Below are 17,660 nucleotides of genomic sequence, written 5' to 3'. Positions count from 1 at the left end.
TCTCTGAGCTTCATTTGAAGTCTTATTCTTTGACAGACAAAACAACTAGCTGGATTTGCTATCATTTATTTTAGAGAAAATGTATACAGTGTCTAGATTTTGTGATTTGTTTTGATGAGAATGTATCGAAGTCAAACCCTTGATCAAATAGTCAACTTTGAGAATGAACAAAATGCAGAATTCTTGTTGCAAGAGTTATGAATGATTAAGCTTTTACCCAGAGATGTATACATTGAATATATTAGTTTTGTTTTGTTGTAAAATTACAATCTGATACAATAATTGTACCCTATTGATGCATATTATTAGTATTACAGATGTTCTTACACATGTAATTTCTATGTCATGACCTGTCATCATTTTTTTCTTTCACAATGTTAATTTTCTTCTTGCTATAGTCTTGCCTTCTTTTCATTTACTTTCATTTGAGCTTTTACAATTACATGTATTTGTTTCTCATCTGGTACCCAATTTCCTATGTAAACACGTTTTTAAATTAGCTATGTCATGCTGGTTTTTGGAATGCATTGATGTTTTAATTCAAGCACAGATACTAGCGACATTGTAAGTAAGCAATTAATTACTGTTGATGAAAGTGAAGAGACAAACTATTATTTGGAAGTAATTTTGGATGTAGCTATCTCTCCAAAGCAGAACTGAGGAAAGGTGTCTACATTGCTGAGTTACTTTTCACCATTTTTTGTGGTATGTGATTATTTACCTATAAATATATTGAAAAAGGAATATTTCCATTCCATCTTTCTTCTTTTCATTTTCTCTCATCCCAGTTTATGACCTTTCCTTCTATCTTTGTGGGCCCCGTCTTACAAAGAGTTGCAATTGATCCGATCAATCACAACTATGGACGGCCAGCGACATCAACATCTACTATGCATGTGTTCAAAAAAATTTCTAGCTATGATGTATTTTCATGCATTCATTGTTTTCTTGAAAATTCACTGCTTCCCTTTGTTTACAAAGGACATTGTGCAAATTTCCTGTAGAAAGGATTATGACACTGATGGATTTCCATAGTTACGATTGATTGGATCAATCGTAACTCTTTGTAAGATGGGCCTCTGATGTACTATTTCTCTCACCCTTTCCCTCTTTAAAATGTGAAAAGGTGTCTCTCCACAATTAATAGACTGAGAATTGTTCGAATTAGTGCCTTGTCATGTTAAACCATTAATGCATAGTATTTAGTAAGTGAAAAAAATCTATCAAGGATGGAGTTGACCATTCAGGGTGTTTTCCAGAACTGTATAGCTGGCCCATTTCATGCCATCCAATTTTTTAATTTGTTGATCTAAAATATAAAAATCACGTTTAAACTCTTTTTTCCCCGTGAACTTAATTCCAGAGAAATATTGCTGATGAAAAAACAATTTTAAGTTACACACAAATTTTCTGTATGAACAAGAATCTTCAAGCCCTTCTGAGCTGATTGAAGTAAACATTTCAGAAATGAAGTACTTGGGCAAGATATGTCTCGAATGGCGAGAGGTGAAACTTTGATAATGATGTGCAGTGTGACTAAAGCAGCGTTACGTCATAATTTATTAATAAATACTAAGGATTATTTTAAACTAGATGGTCAAATATCTCATGTTAACCTTTAAAAGGAACAGTGAGCTTGAACACTGTGTCTGTCAAAGTAGTTGATTTTTGTATTTTTTTTTCATGCCTCCTATACAGGGTACACTGGGTGCTAACAACTATTTATCTTTTATATCAAACCATTGGAGATTGATAAGTGAAATTTATATTGAAGGAAGAGTTCACAAATTCAAAAGTTATTCAAAATTACTTTTGATAACGGTGAATATTCAGTCTTTCATTTGTACCAAAAAGATTCTCTGTATTTTTGTAAATAAAAGTTTTATTCACTTTTGTGCAATAGCAGTAACTGTATGAAGTGTCTTTTTTAATGATTTGGAAGAATTGAAGATGGACATTTTATTTTATTTTTTTGGCAGGAAGGGTTCTTCTCTGCTCCTGGTAAATTAAGCTGATCATTTTTTGCAAAACCGTTTCATAAACTCTAAAGCTATTTGTAAAGTTATGGATGATTAACATGACTGAGATGAGTTTTCCCTTAATGGTCTCCTGAATTTTGTCTACATTTCCAGTACAGTACTCCTTTAAAAGAGTGGCAAAAACATGTTTTTGATGATAGTAACTTTGCCTTGCAATATTAATTTTTTGTCAAAACATTTGTAATTTTACAAAGAGCCTCATGAGTGCCCCACCCCCCCCAATCATATAATACTTTTATGATAAAACAGAGATGAGTGAAGAGAGCAAGAAATGAAAAGATAATCACAAAAGTCCTGAATGTTATGAATGACAAATCAAATTACTCTGTCCAATTTCAATTCTGTAAGTAGAAAAAATTCCCCATCATAATTTTTGTCATTCACCCAATCTTCAATTCATTTTGAATATCAAATTATCTTCTCAACAACATTTTGTATTAAAAAGAACCTGACATCAAACAAATAAGATATGCAATATTTTCCATAATTTATTTTCATACAGTCCTTTGATATACAATATATACTTACAATTCCATTCACAAAATACAAATATCTCTAGCAAAAGAATTTACATACATGTATATATACACATCCATCTTTAACATATCTTGATATTCCATGTGTAAATCATGCAACACAATGTAGAGAAGGTATATTTACATACCTAGATATGCATAAACTTAGTTTTCAAGGTGTTTCCGTCCTAATTTTCATCACACACCTGTTATTAGACCATTTTACAAATATCCTTTTTCAAGATAAATCATGAACCAAAACCAAAGTTTTAAGATTTACTTTGTAAAAGGGTATTCAAAAGCCATTCAGTGAATGGTGATTCATAACAAAATTCAACTTGCAATCTGTTAATAAAAATACAAAGATGTGAAAACCAAATGCACAGAAATTAAAGAAGCACAGATATTACACATTTTGGACGGAATATCAAAGAAAGAATTAAGAACAGTTACAGAATTGTAGGATATAATTTTTGAGATACTCTATTTAGGAATGGCTACAAAATAATAGGATTTGTAGTCACAGCACCAATCCTAATATTAGGCTGGTTGTGGAAATCATATGACTACCTTTTGAGCAAGTCAATTATAGCCTATGTACTTTCAATAATTTCAGAATAAATTTGTGTCTGATATGTTCGGAAGAATGCAATGATGGGATGTTTCTTTTATGGACGATGACATCAAATACTAGGAAAGTGCAGTCTTGGAAGTAGACAGGCTACCAGGGCCCCATAACACAAAGCTAAGCATTCGATCATTGGACATTTCTAAGATTGATCCAACTGATCATTATATGCAATAAAGCCTTTCAAATAGGCTTAATATCACTGAGCGTTGTCTTCTGGGCCTCAGTAGTTCAGTTCTTATAAGGATAACAAAAGTGTGAGTGGTTCAGTTTCTAGGTCCAATCGTCCATCAGCGCTCAGAAGAATTCGGACAATCTTTGGTCAGTTTTCAGCTTCTGATCAAGTGCCATGTATTTATGAGGTGCCATCTCCTTGTGCCTGAATAAATATAAGATTAATAATTCAAGATGTTGAAACACTTGTCATATCTAGAAGATTCAGACCAAGCACATAAATTAGTAATATGACAAGAGAAAGATTAAAGCACATTATGAAAAGCAGTATATTGATTCCAAAGTCTCAAAACACTAAAATTTACAATGAAAAACTTCAGTTTTTAAGTTAGAAGTATTGGAGAAACACAAAATGCCCTTTAGAATCTTTTGATTTCATATTTTTGGTCCACTACAGTCAAATTCATGTGCCCCAATTTCTAATTGTATTGGCAAAGATTGACTAATTCCACAGAATTGTGAACAAATAAAGAAACCGATTACATCCACATAAGTAAAATCTGGGCCAATGTACACAGGAAATCTGGGAAGCATTTCACAAAACCTTTCAATGATAAATGATAGAAATCTATGACAAAGCTGCTCTAATCCAATCAAATTGAAAGATTTCAATGGCTTCTAACTGTATCGTGTAACATGCCATTGATAAAAGCCTTCTGACTTACCTGTTGAGTCTGAGCTCCAGGATGTGAATGCGGAACATTGCTTCACTGCAATACTCTAGATACTCCTCTTCATCTTCTTTCTGCATGTTCATCTGGTTGTTCTGATACCAAGTCTGTTTCTTATGAAGTTCAACGGTTTCCTAAAAAGATAGGCAATTATATATGTTATCATATGACTGCAAACTGGAAGTTATCAAATAAAACATTACATCAAATAAATATTCTAGGTAATTCTTCACTTTTAAGACCTGAACTGGGCTCCATACCTGGATATTCTTATTTCATCACCTGTAAATATCACAATAAGGCAATAAACAGTGACCCATAAACAAATGTTTAAAAATTGTTTATATAAAATATATAATTCAGCTGCAGCAAAGAAATTATGCCACATATTCAGTCTTCAGTCAAGGTGCATGGAGTGGGAGTAAAAGTTGATTGGAGCTGATTATTTTTATAATCCTCCCACTTGGACCCTGATGAGTTAGATTAGGGTAATATACAGAATGTAAAACGAGCATGGCTTCTTTCACTAATTTTTAATAACTTGAGATGGTATTTTTTGTATGCCACATAGTGACAATCATTTTTTTTGCTACCATATCATGAGGTGACATATATAGTGTAATGAATACAATTAATTATTCACTCATTTCAGTTTTTCAGGTCACCATATTTCAATCACATTGTGCAGCTCTAAATCAAAAACAAAATGAAGCTTGTCCCCTAGAATTTAGAAGACACATTGATTGCAGTACATGAAGATAGTAGAGGAAGAAGCTGATGGAAATGAGATCCTCCTTGAAATAATGTGGAAATGCATGTGAACTTGATGAAACTCTTCGATTGATTTCATGAAGCAATCAAATTTTGAAATATCATTGATGATGTACAGGGAGTGGGGAGGGGTAGATTCTGAACTGTTAATAATTTGGTATCTTACCTTTTCAAATCTGGATTGAATCAGGTTAGCTTTGTCAATGAGTCTCATCTTGAGGTCTGCTAGGCAATCTTCTTTGAGCTTCAAGGCTTGCTGTCGGTTCAGTTTTTCCGGGTCTCCAATCTGGGCCAGGAACGGGGCAAGGTAGTCCAGCTCCATCTCCTCTCTACGCTTCTTTTCTTCCATCTGAAGTCTCTCCTGAAGAAAATAGAAAATGATCAGGGATGAATATGTACAGTATGGGCCAAATTAAAAAGAGAGCGGGACATGAATAAAAAAATAAATGAATAAAAATTTACACTGAAACAAAAACAATAGTAATTATAATTATCAGCGATGCCTCTTAAATCAATTTAAAAAGTAGGAAAATAATTGATGTGCCTCTTTATGTTTTCTGTTACCGAAATTAAGATGGAGAAGTAGAACGAAATAATTTTTGAGTTAAAAGATAACTATGGAAATAAGAATTTAAAAAATCATTCAATACTGTATATCATCATGAATCATTATTTGTAGCGAGTCATCATTGTGCTTCATGATCATGTATCATTGAGTAGAGTTTATATTCAAGTGATGAGTTCTGCACGTGCTTCAACATTCATTAGTTCAAGGATACCATAACCCACTAATCCCCTTCACACAGTTCACACAATGTTGAAGGACACATTATTCTGAAGGCATTTACATTATTTGTCATCATGATGCAGCATCATCGGTAATTTCAAATTTGGTGTTGACAACTGGTGTTGGTGTTAGGAACTGGTGTAGGTGTAGGGGTCATTTTTATATCAGCCATGATACAGTATCAAACTTGGGGAGCATTTCATGAAGTGTCTTGTCAGTGGAATCAATGACAGAATGCTAACTTGCCTCAAAAAAAGACTAGCACTGGGACGGACAAGACTCTATTGAGATATCAATAATGCTATTAATTTTTTTTTTTGGTATTTGCAATTTTGGTGTTTGAGCTTGATTCAGGCTCTATAGAAACTTGAAATCACTGTACTCTCTTAGTTATTTTCATAACAGACTGAAAGGGCAACTTAATTTAGTTAAAAGAAGAAAAAATTAGTGAAAGACATGATGTAAAAAAGGTAAAATGAGGGGGGAAAAAAATCCATGTTGTACTTACCCTTTCAATCCGATGTTGTTTTGCTTTCTCATTACGTTCTGTATCATAAACAGATATGTCCAGTTCTGACCGAACCTCCTCCTCTTTTCTTTCTGACAGAATTTCTTTTACCTGTGAACATTACAAAGAAATCATTTATGATGTACAGACATCAGTCTTGGTGAATCTTTCAAAGGAAAACAACTTTTAAAGTTGAGGTAATTGTTGGATGAAATAAAGATTGTATCATAAAACAAATAGGACATGATCGAGGGATCAGATTCTACACAAAATGAGCATACCTAATAATGTCAAGATAGTTAAAATCATTCATATTATAATCAACTGCTATAAAAAGCAAGTCATTTGTAACTGTTGAAAGGTTTCTGATTGCATTATTATAAATTGATTGAAACTGAAATTGCAATTGCCATGGTCATATTTGGGTAATTTCAATTTGCAGCCATCAATAATGTTTCCTCAACACTGCACATCATTTATTTATCTTTTTTATTTTTATTAAGTATATTGTAGTTGATTTATTTTTAATCCTTATTTTTAATCAATACTAAAGTGAGATATTTTACAAGTAGTGTGAAAATAATATCAATGAAATAATATATAAAGCATGAGCAGAAATTTTACATGCTTTAAACAAAACAATAAGACAGTATATAAATAGAAGTGAATATAAAATAATGTAAATATTAACACAAATGACAGCTTAGCCGAGGTAATATCGGAGCACCTTGAGCACCTAACAAGGTGGATATATGCTCTTTACAAATGCCCTATATTATCATTATTAACAAGGTGACATACCTCATCCTCTGATTCTCTCACACTATGTACAGTCTTGTCCTCTTTGTCTACCAACTCAACCAATAGGTTATAAATAAACAGGTCCTTTGGGGGTGCAGCCAGGGGATCCACCCTGAATGTAGAGGTAATATCCTGTGAGAAGGTCAAGACTGCACCTTTGTCGTTGGCATTGGGTGGTTTGATGAAGTCTCGGGTGGAGGCGGTGATCTTGTCGTCTTGATGATGGAAGGTCAACTGGATGCGGTCTTCTGAGATGAGGTAGACGCATTCCGCGATATCCTCGTTGGCTTTCTTGGCCTTGTTCCGACGGAACTTCTCAACGATTTTCTGCAAGTAGATATAAAAGTTAATACAAGCTTTTATTTTGAGTTTGACCTTAGGACACTATGAACATTTAGTTTTCTTCCTTTTACCTGATCAGAGTCAGGTTGCACAAAACTTTCAAATTAACTGCAATTTGATTTTCTAGCAATCACAACAGTGCTTTTAATGATTTTGTATTTTTCTCTCAGTGAAGTGAGATTGCAAAGTTTATGCTCAAAAATGAAAAAAATTATGGGTAACATGATGGATGCATTGAAATAATTATCCACAGCAGTTTTATGGTCAGATTTTACACTAGAATTGCCTAGAGGTTATGCCGGATTCCCTTTTGAAGTCAGCAAGAGTATTACTCACTGTGAAAGATTCATTACAATAACCCAAACGTATTACTTCCAATGCAATGAATAAAACATATATTGATGTTGACTTACCAAGATGGGTCTTGGATTTGATGAAGGTGCGGTTCCAGCTGGTTCTAGCTTCTTTAGTCGTTTACCAAACACCACATGACGATATAACAGGAAGTCATCCCTGTTATCAAAGTGTTCAGTCATTTCTAGTGCATTCTCTTCTCGCCTTGTCAAACCATCTACTCTAGCATGATGATAGAAGATCATGGTACGTTCACTGTCAGGCCATTGACCGTAAGATTGTTCTGTCAATAAGATAACAAAACCAGATAAAGAAAGTAAGAAATATTCAAGCAAAGAAAAAATCTATGGAAAATAGATAATGCCACACATAGGTATCTCCAAAATACAGTATAAGGAACATTGTACAAAATTCAAGACTTCAGAAAAATATGTTGTTAATCAATTTATTTTGGGGATTTTTTCCCCAGAGTAACCCCATATTTAAGTTCATTTTTCACTACATTTTGCCACCACTATCTCATGCTTCAATTACGCTTCAATAATTGACTGTAGTTAGTACCTTTAAGATGTAATGGTCTTCCCTGGTGGTAATACTCCGTGATCAGACCTGTCCTGTGGTTGTGCACCCGTAAGTGAAGTTTATCTCTTCGATGTGAAAAGGTCTCCTTTACCTGTATAAGATCTTTCACTGCAAAGGAGATAAGAAAGGATATTAATAACTACAAAAGCTACATTTATTACACATGAATAACACTTGATTTAAATTGATTGTAATTTTTTGATGGATAGAGAACTAAAATATACTGGGAAAAAAGTTATATATTCCGTCACAGATAATCACGTAATCATGAATTCTACAACATGATGCAAGAATGATCTAACAAAAGAAAAGGCAACCATTACCAAAAATCAATACATAGTGTTCTTCTGGGGAAAAATTACAATTCTTACCAAACATTTGAAAACAGTGAAATGTAAAAAAAAACTACAACCATACTGACTTGACTTACTCTCTTTATCATGATAAACAGAGAGCCTGATGACAAGACCATCTTTCATAAGATAGTGGGCAAACTTCTCTAGCTTGGCTCGTTTGTAGGTGAGAGTCTTCTTGCCCTGAGGACAGCGATGCTGGAATTCCTTGAGAGATAGCTCCAAAGGACTGACCCAGGATGGTGGCATGTCTAGATGCTTGTCTTCCTCTTTCTCTTCATCCTACATTAAGAAAAAATAAGCGTGCTTTGGGTAATCGCAATAAAGAGAGCATACTTAGGTAATCACATTAAACAGACCATGCTTTAGGCAATCACAATAAAGAGCAGTTAATAATATTAGTGTGGAATTATTGATCATCCTTGAAGTCCCTTCTTCACTTGACAATGATTGCATTTTTTATTATAGGGATGATCAAGTGACAGTAATTAGATCAAAATTAATGATAAACTAGACTTCTATTATAAAAGTCAAATTCAAACATCTTACAAAACATACCTGTAAAACTACCCACCAGAGACAAGAAAGGTGATTTTACAGGTTCCTTTACTATATGTGATTGCTAAAGCAGGTTTGACTGAACAGATAAAATCAAATTTCAAATGCAGCCACAAAAGATTTTGTTCAGATATGAAGTGGATTTAAGAATATAATGTCCCATAGTTGTCATTTGTCAATACACCCCAAAGAAGCACTGCAATTTCTCTGGCCATTTAAATACAATGTGTGATCTCATATTTGACTTTGGAGGCCCGACTCAGGTTGCCTTCCTCACCTCAAACACCTAATGCGAGTTACAAAATGATCTAAATCACAAACTGATCTACAGCTCAACACCTAGTAAGATTTTCCTACGATATGCTTCACTTTAAAATCAGTGCTAATATTGGTCCAACACCAACACCAAAAGTCAGCAATAAACTTGAAATCACCCAAATTTCCCTCATACGTGTATGTTGCAAAGATCTACCCTGCACTTTTCACATTTGATAAAGATGTTGCTGTTAATTTCTGTACAACAGAAATCATAATCTACAGTCTTATTCTAAATAAACTTAACTTAGATGTTGTTTGAAGGTTTGCATGGTGGTATGTACAATCGCTGATGTGGTTTACGGTACACCATGTGAAGTGTTGTAGAAACAGTGGATAGGAGAAGAGAAGAAATGGATAGGCGAGAAAGTGGAGATTTGAGAGTAGAGTATTCTTTCTTGAAAGTAGTCCTGAAAAGGACTGTAAACCAGGAAAGATTGATGAGTTGAGAACAGCTTGAGTAGTAGAGCTAGTGAGGAGATGCTGGCTTGAGTCGGCGAGTAGAGATGATGAGTAGTAGAGAGACTTGACGTTTCGGGCAGGTTGACTGTCCGTCTTCAGGAGTGAAGACTCATCATCTCTACTCGCCGACTCAAGCCAGCATCTCCTCACTAGCTCTACTACTCAAGCTGTTCTCAACTCATCAATCTTTCCTGGTTTACAGTCCTTTTCAGGACTACTTTCAAGAAAGAATACTCTACTCTCAAATCTCCACTTTCTCGCCTATCCATTTCTTCTCTTCTCCTATCCACTGTTTCTACAACACTTCACATGGTGTACCGTAAACCACATCAAACTTAACTTACCTCATCGTCATCAAAATCCAGAGCATCTTCATCCATGTCAGGTATATCCAGGGTTGGTTTCTCATTGCTTGGAAACATGAACTCCCACCTGACACAGTCACCAAGATCAAAGGTCAAGTCCTGACACAGATAAGAAAAAAAGTTGTCCTTGAACTATTTTTTACATTCACAAATTCAAAATAATACTTTAATAATACTTTAATTTCATTAAAAGATACTGCAAATATTATGAAACTTAATAATCCACATTTCTTCTACTTTCTCCTTTTGAAGAAAAATATCTGTTTTACTAATCTCATTTACAAAGCTCATACATACATGTAATTGAGATTCTGTAGGTTTAAACTTAAATCTAAAACATGAACAAATATTTTCTCAAAAGAAAATAAATTCTTTGATATTTCATTTACCGAGGTATAGCAATAGTCCTGACAAGCCCATGGTTGAATAAATTAACCCAAGTATTAATGGTTATTCTCTAGTCATATGACATAATATTTTGATGAGAAAAAAAAACTGATAATGAAAACAAGTAGAAATCAAGATCAGAAGAATTTAAAAGAGACAACTAATTGTACAAAAAGCTGTAAGTTTAAGACTATGTACAATATGTCTGTCCATTAAAGAGCCCTGGGGCCATTTCATAAAGTTCGTAAGTTAAGAACGACTTTCAGAATGACTGGCACCTTTCTTGTGGTAAATGATATTCCCCATTAATGTTCATGGGTTATCATTTTGCGCACAAGAAAGGATCACCAGCCATTCTTAAAGTTGCTCTTAACTTACGAACAGCTTTACGAAACGGCCCCCTGGTGTTTAATTAAGCTCTTCATAAGTTACGCATGACTTCACATATGACTGACTAGTAACCTGTTCTTTGGTGCAAAATCAGATTCACAATACTTTTTATTCATGTCAGCTTGTTGAAATCAGTTCTTTGGAGATCAAATTATTGTTAATAAACATCTGATGGAACTAACTTATTTTCAAACTCTAATTCATGGTTTTAGGAAAATCACTCCCACAAAGTTAACAGAGAAAATACATTTTCATGTAGCAAAAGAACAGGTTACAAGGCATGTGGAAAGTCTTGTGTAAATTAAGAACAGCTTCATGAAATAGATGGTACAACCTTAATATGTGTCCATTATGAGAAGACTAATGCATTTACCTTGCAGCCATTAGAACAGTCCTGCATGTTGACCCAATAGTTATGATTGTTCCAGAGTGATTCTATTCCAAGATAGCCGTCGTGTTGTGTGGAGTAGCTGTTACCGGTCAATGGTTCAATGAAGAAGTTTTCAGGAACCTCTCTCTTACCACTAAGAACCAGTACCCAGCAGTGTACTCTTAAACCATACAGGTCATCGGAAGGTGGCTTCTCAAGTTCCTACAAGACAAATTAATGTTTAAGTGTTAATCTGTTTACCACTTTATCAATCTGTGTTCCACTTTACCTATACATCTACTCAAAGTTCTAGAAAGACATGTAAGAATATTCTCACATCTAGCCAATAACGGTAAATTCCAAAAACAGTGTCAAGACTCCAATGACTCTATTACTCCCAATTATGAGAATCAATTCCAAGCAAATGTTTATCATCACAATATCTACAAACATAATGGAACTAATAAATGTATTGTTCATAGCCATCTATAATTATAGTGCAAATATAAACAATTTTTTTTTTTTTTGAAAAATAGAGGAAATTATATTTAAATATCATTAAAGTAATCTACAACTATTCTTTGTACATGAAGTATAGAATATATTAGAACATCACAAGACCTAAAAGAATTTGAAAATTTTAAAGTGATGAGTCAAAGAAAGAAAGAGTGGATCAGTTGAAGGACTTTGACACTCACCTCCTGTTTTTCTTCCATCTCCTTTTTCCTCTGTTCCTCTTCTTTAGCTTGTTCAGCCTCTTTCCTGGCTTCCATTTCCAAGATGAACTTACTTCTGAGATCCTTAGGAGGTTTTACTGAATATTTCTTCATCTCCTTCTTTTTCTCTTCCTTTTTCACCTTCAAGCCAAAGACATGAGATTGATCCTTCAGTTTATCATTTCATTGAACAAAGTGATGCAAGAGTTACAGGAATTAATTACATTTTCATCTGACCAAAGTTTTTCTAAATTTAAATTCACTTCACAAACTTCTCAAGCCATGAGAGCATTATAAGTTTTAATATTCATGAATAAGTAAAATAGATTTCCGTAACTTCCACATTTTAGGAACTTCTAAATATGGGGGTGAGACTGGATAGAATTATCCCTCTGTAGAATTCTCTTCAATTCAACCAGTAACTTATCATAAAAATATTTTTTAGAATATATTTCAGAATTTCTAAAAGATACTGTATTTCACATTAAAAAAAATTCCATATTTCATTAATCAAAATAGACATGAACACATGCACACTTGAACAAATGCACACTTACCTCATTCTTCTTCTTCAAGAGTGGGCATATTTCTCTGGTTTCATCACATAGTGTCATCTCTCTTGTTGCATAGCCACAGACTACATAAGCATCATAACCAGCTCCGAGTAGCAAAGAGCACAGCAATGTACTCATCTCAAAGCAGTTCCCCCTCTGTCTTCTCAGTACGGTGGTTGAAGATAGTAATGATTTGGGCTTTTAGGGAGAAGAAAAGAACAACATACATGTATATTCAAGTCTGACATAGATTTTGAAATATTTCTGTACATATATAGAAAAAAGAGCTTTGTGATGGAAGTTCTAAAAGCCACAGTGAATAACGGGCATAAATACAATTTCATCTCAGTGGAAATCAAATGACCTGTCAATATTTTCCTATCTTTTCTATTCTTGAATGTTTTTCCCAAAAAATATTGCATTTGAAGAACTGCCAAATGAGATACCCCTAGGCTTAACTTTACTTGATTGTAACTTTTATAGACTTGCAGTTACACTTGATTGTAGAATCCTATCTTTCACATGCTACAGATTCCCCTTTATACAATATGAATGCAATAAATCATACCTTAGGCTTAAAAAGGGCTAAAAACATTGTAAATATGGAAGTTTAATGTAGTTTTTACCTGCATGTTTCAACAAAGTGAAAAACAATTATCATAATAGTCAAAGAATCAGCAAAACATCTGAAGGTGCTCACCAAGTCTACAGAAGGATCAAGGGGTTCAAAAGTGATATAGTCAGAAACGAATTCTGCACAGCCGTCATAGTCATAAAGTTCCTGGTATGGTAGTGTTGTGGGTCTGATTGTGGTACAGACAAACTTTTCTACCCCACACTCATTTAGAGGGCACAGAAGAAGTGGTTTGCGGTCTCTGTAAAGATGAACATACTGTCGTCGGAAGTTTTCTGCATAAGCCAACACCAGCTTCTCTTTGTTGTCATTCTCCCTGTAAGTTAGAGGGTAGCTTTGCAGAGGAAGGTCTGAAGGAGTCCTGTAGGATTTTAAGAAAAAAATTGAATAAACATAAATTCTTGAATTCACAAAGGAGATAGAGTGGACTTCTGAAACTTTTTCAATGGAAAATTCCAAAATCCTTCATATAGTGAGTGATAGTATTAATGACCCGCCTTGCATTTAAGACTGTGAGTGCTACTGTATGCATCAGAAAATAATTTCAGATACTTTAAAGATAGAACTTCGCAACATCCTTCCAAGGGAGTTTAAATAAAAAGATGGAAAATGGTCAAAAAGTACATTTTCAAATTCTTTATTTATTTTCCGCTAGCATAGCGGATAGAGGTCTTGACAGCAGCTACATTGGTTTTGTTAGAGTCCCAAGCAAGGTAAGAAACACTAAAAAAAAAAGACAGGCCTGACAAAAGTTAGAGAAATATGAAGTGAACAAACCTGAACTTCTGAAGACAAGTCTCGACAATTGTCATTTTGGGTGGTAGGTGCATGGAACCTCAATGTTCGGCGGCCTTACTTCAATATTAAATTGATTATGGGGAAAAAGTTCCATATGCACCCCCACCAAAAATAACAAAAGATTGTTGAGACTTCCGGTTCGTTCACTTCAGATTTTTCTATCAATTTTTCACTCTTGCTTACCTTAGTTGGGACTCACCTCATTTTATCTGCAGTCTAGACCTCTTCCCACTATACTAGTGAGAAGCGCTGATACTGAAAGGGGTATTTTAATGATTATCAGCCAATAGGTTGACTAGTCTAGACTCACAGACCCTTCACTGACTAAATAAACCAATGTCTATGGACAATTACATGCACTAGATCCTGCTCAAAATTTGACGGAATAAAGCCATATTTTGGTATGTATTTCCACTCCTCCATCATATATATTCTATATTATTAGGTCTAGATATTAGGGAGACCGCAATATATTTCTATCTCATCATCCACTTCATTGGACTGTCTGATCTTTTTCAGATCTTGATGAAAATAGTTCAAAATAGAAATCTACCAAATTTCATAGTAATCCATGAATCGGTTTTAGAGTAATAATAAAATGAATTTTGAATGAAATTCAGCCAAATGCTCCCAATACTAGGCTCTGACTGTAGACTGTAGTATAATTTGTCACAACACACACGCAGCTGAAACACACGACCACACACAGAGTGCAGATATTTTGTGTGCAGTTTTGCATTTGGTCTTTCTACTTTAATTCTAAAGTGATAGAGGAAGGGTATTTTGAAATTAATTCTGACACTTGATCCTAAAGGAAATGTGAAAAATGAGTACCGTACTTCCATTGGATTTGCAATTATTACAAAAACCCACCAGTTTACAAAATATGGTTTACAAAATATGGTAGGCCTATAGCCTAATAGGCCTACATTTATTCACAAGATACAAAACTCTGAACTTCTTTTTTTATTGCCACATCAAAATTATGGCAGTAACCCAACGACATGTAAACTAAGGCATGTTGTAAGGAGGTTATTTGGAATTGGAGTACCGGTACCGGGTATTTATTCTCTTTAATTTGATACCAAAATCATTAAATTTGGATAACGGGATCATGTCAGAAATGCATTGAACTTTGATTTTTTCCTCAAAACTATGACCATTTTTGGCTGTGTGAATGCGGTGAAAAGGCTTTTCACCGCATGATCCCATTATCCAAATTTAATGATTTTGGTCAAAAGGGTGAAATTTTTTGCTCTGTGTGCATTCACCTTTAGTCCCTTCTCCACGTTTTTATTTTCAATTTTAGTGGGGGTGCATATGGAACTCTTGCCGATTATGGTTTAATTTGTATTCATTGTTAAGTCTAAATGTTAACCCTTTTCATACAAATGCAATTCATCCTTACATGTCTATTTTAGGAGGTTCTAAAACAATCTGGTCAAGCTCGTCTTTCAACTCGCCGACTGCTGCCAAAGCATCAGCTGGAATCTCATTCTCTGTGCCAGTTCCCTCTTCTAAAATTGTCCCATCATCAACTCCACTGTCAACAACTATAGATGGACCATCTCCTACTCCTTCCATGACAGAAATTTCTCAGGAAATTACCCTCTAAAAGTTACTGATTTGTTTAATATTTTAAGAAAAATGGAAAGGTCGAATTGACATTTGTTTTGAACGCTAGCTCTGCACGACATCACGGTCTAGTCTGACGTCTACTCACAGCTTATTGTATACAGATATCCCTGCACCATAGCAACAACGTATAATATAGTTCTTTATCCAGGCTCAAATATTGAGAAATTTTGAACTAAAGGAAATCCGAAAAACAATATTCAAAGGATTATTGAAATAAAAACGCATAATTAAACGATTTTAATGTTGATTTAATACTTTAATATGCGCGGAGGAATAACATATTTTGTGAAACACAAACTATATTACAGACAGATCGTTGATGGCAGTATATTTTTCATTCAGACAATATGGCAGCGCCCATGGCCATAGCATCAACACGCTGGCAGTGTTTTTCATTGAATCCCGGCTTCATTAAGTTCTGATATTTTCAGTGATAGATCATTGATTATATCGAATTTTGAGTTTCGTGAGTTATTCAGCCAACATTTTATGAAACCGTTATCTTTGTTTTTAGAAAAAAGGATCCTATATTATCAGTAACTGAAGCTAAAGCCTAAGCACACAAAAATGTCGATGTCGCATGAGTTCCCGTGTGTGTGGCGAATAGAGAAAAGGATTGCGCAATCACTCGGAAATGAAAACATCGGGGAGTTGGTGGAGGACAGTGAGTTGGAGCTCTGTGAAGAATGGATAAGGGAATTTGTCCCCAATGACATCGATCTGGACAAAGAGGGTAATGATTGGCCTAGTTATCCGAATTCCCTAGATAAATAATTAATTGGGAAGGAAGTCCATATTTAACATATTTAACAAGAGATGGCCTTGCGTTTTATGTTGGGCCCGCAAATACACTCATTCAATGAACAAGGTTATGATGCGCAAATACATGAAATAGGTGGTAACTGGTATTGTTACATTTGCATGACAAGCACAGACATGATTAATGTTATAAAACTTGAAATACATGTGCTACATGGGTATATTTGGTATCACATTAAAGGAAATCTTTATACCAATTACTTTAAAGATTAAAGGAATACACGAGATTACTTCATTTACCAGTAATTAGCAATTATGTAACATCAATTGGCCTTTTTTGCATGGTGGGTCAAATTAGTTTAAAGGATACCTAATTAAGCTAAATAATAGTATAAGTAATTGATGTCAATCATGAAATTAACACGATTGAAATTGTGGCTGTCTGATGTAAAGAAAATGAGGAGAGATAAAGTATAGTTGTGGGTTACACCTTAAATAAAATTTAGAAGCTGCAAAAATTTCAAAGGGAAAAGCACAAACTAAAGACTTCAGAGAGAAATCAATTTATTGTTAATTATGACCTCATGGTTTCAATTTTGACAGTTTAGACTGACAGTGATGACTTCAATGTGTTCGAATCTTCAGATTATTCTGGTAACATAAACACCAGTACACCTTTTATGCAATTTTGATTGCTGAAAACTTGTTTGGAGCAATAAAGACCTCATCTGATCTATTTTTTAACTCTTTTTTTCTTAATGTTACATCACACTGCGTCTATGAATCAGTAGATGACACATTTGGCTGGCACAAAAGTGTTCAGAGAATATTTTTCCCAATTATCAAAAACCTACTTGAGAACGACACTGGTACAAAGATAACTCTAAACAGAAGCAATTGTACCCATAGAATGTGTTTTGTATTGGCATTTGGTATCACATTAAAGGAAATCTTTATACCAATTACTTTAAAGATTAAAGGAATACACGAGATTACTTCATTTACCAGTACCAGTACGACCAAGAGACCATGTCCTGCAAGAGGATATATTTAAAATACATACATGGGCATTTTCACCACAGATGGACACAGAGGCAAAAAAATCAAGTTGATATTCATGTCAAATGCT

General features: G+C 34.3%; 2 protein-coding genes across 3 annotated transcripts in view; one reads left to right on the top strand and one right to left on the bottom strand.

Moving 5' to 3' along the window:
* Nucleotides 1-2,502: 2,502 nt before the first annotated feature.
* On the bottom strand, nucleotides 2,503-16,370 carry LOC129265359 (dynein regulatory complex subunit 7-like). The gene is made up of 14 exons (XM_064102300.1): nucleotides 15,543-16,370; nucleotides 13,403-13,697; nucleotides 12,706-12,900; nucleotides 12,131-12,289; nucleotides 11,436-11,654; nucleotides 10,265-10,384; nucleotides 8,663-8,867; nucleotides 8,212-8,340; nucleotides 7,710-7,933; nucleotides 6,955-7,281; nucleotides 6,154-6,264; nucleotides 5,025-5,219; nucleotides 4,082-4,221; nucleotides 2,503-3,561 (listed from the first exon to the last, which is right to left on the bottom strand). The coding sequence occupies exons 1-14, from the start codon at nucleotides 15,716-15,718 to the stop codon at nucleotides 3,480-3,482; spliced, it is 2,577 nt and encodes an 858-aa protein (XP_063958370.1). The 5' UTR covers nucleotides 15,719-16,370; the 3' UTR covers nucleotides 2,503-3,479.
* The window catches only part of LOC129264700 (tetratricopeptide repeat protein 27-like), a 41,654-nt gene continuing 40,084 nt past the window's right edge, over nucleotides 16,091-17,660 (top strand). For both annotated transcript variants that reach the window (XR_010294131.1, XM_054902620.2), the window contains exon 1: nucleotides 16,091-16,505. Coding sequence is in view for 1 of the 2 variants with exons in the window: in XM_054902620.2 (XP_054758595.2) it covers nucleotides 16,340-16,505 (166 nt within the window). In the remaining variant the exon portion in view is untranslated. The remainder of the gene's footprint in view (nucleotides 16,506-17,660) is intronic.

This window comes from Lytechinus pictus, chromosome 7 (assembly GCF_037042905.1).
Source record: "Lytechinus pictus isolate F3 Inbred chromosome 7, Lp3.0, whole genome shotgun sequence".
Lineage (NCBI taxonomy): Eukaryota > Metazoa > Echinodermata > Echinoidea > Temnopleuroida > Toxopneustidae > Lytechinus > Lytechinus pictus.
This window is presented reverse-complemented; position numbering and strand designations above follow the sequence as displayed.

Bases quoted from the DNA above. Each gene is read 5' to 3' on its own strand.
- LOC129265359 (XM_064102300.1), bottom strand. From the start codon at position 15,718: ATGGAAGGAGTAGGAGATGGTCCATCTATAGTTGTTGACAGTGGAGTT. The intron at 12,290-12,705 runs GTAAGTGTGCAT...TTTGGCTTGAAG, and splicing joins TCTTGAAGAAGAAGAATGAG to GTGAAAAAGGAAGAGAAAAA. The intron at 7,282-7,709 runs GTAAGTCAACAT...ATCTACTTGCAG, and splicing joins CAAATCCAAGACCCATCTTG to AAAATCGTTGAGAAGTTCCG.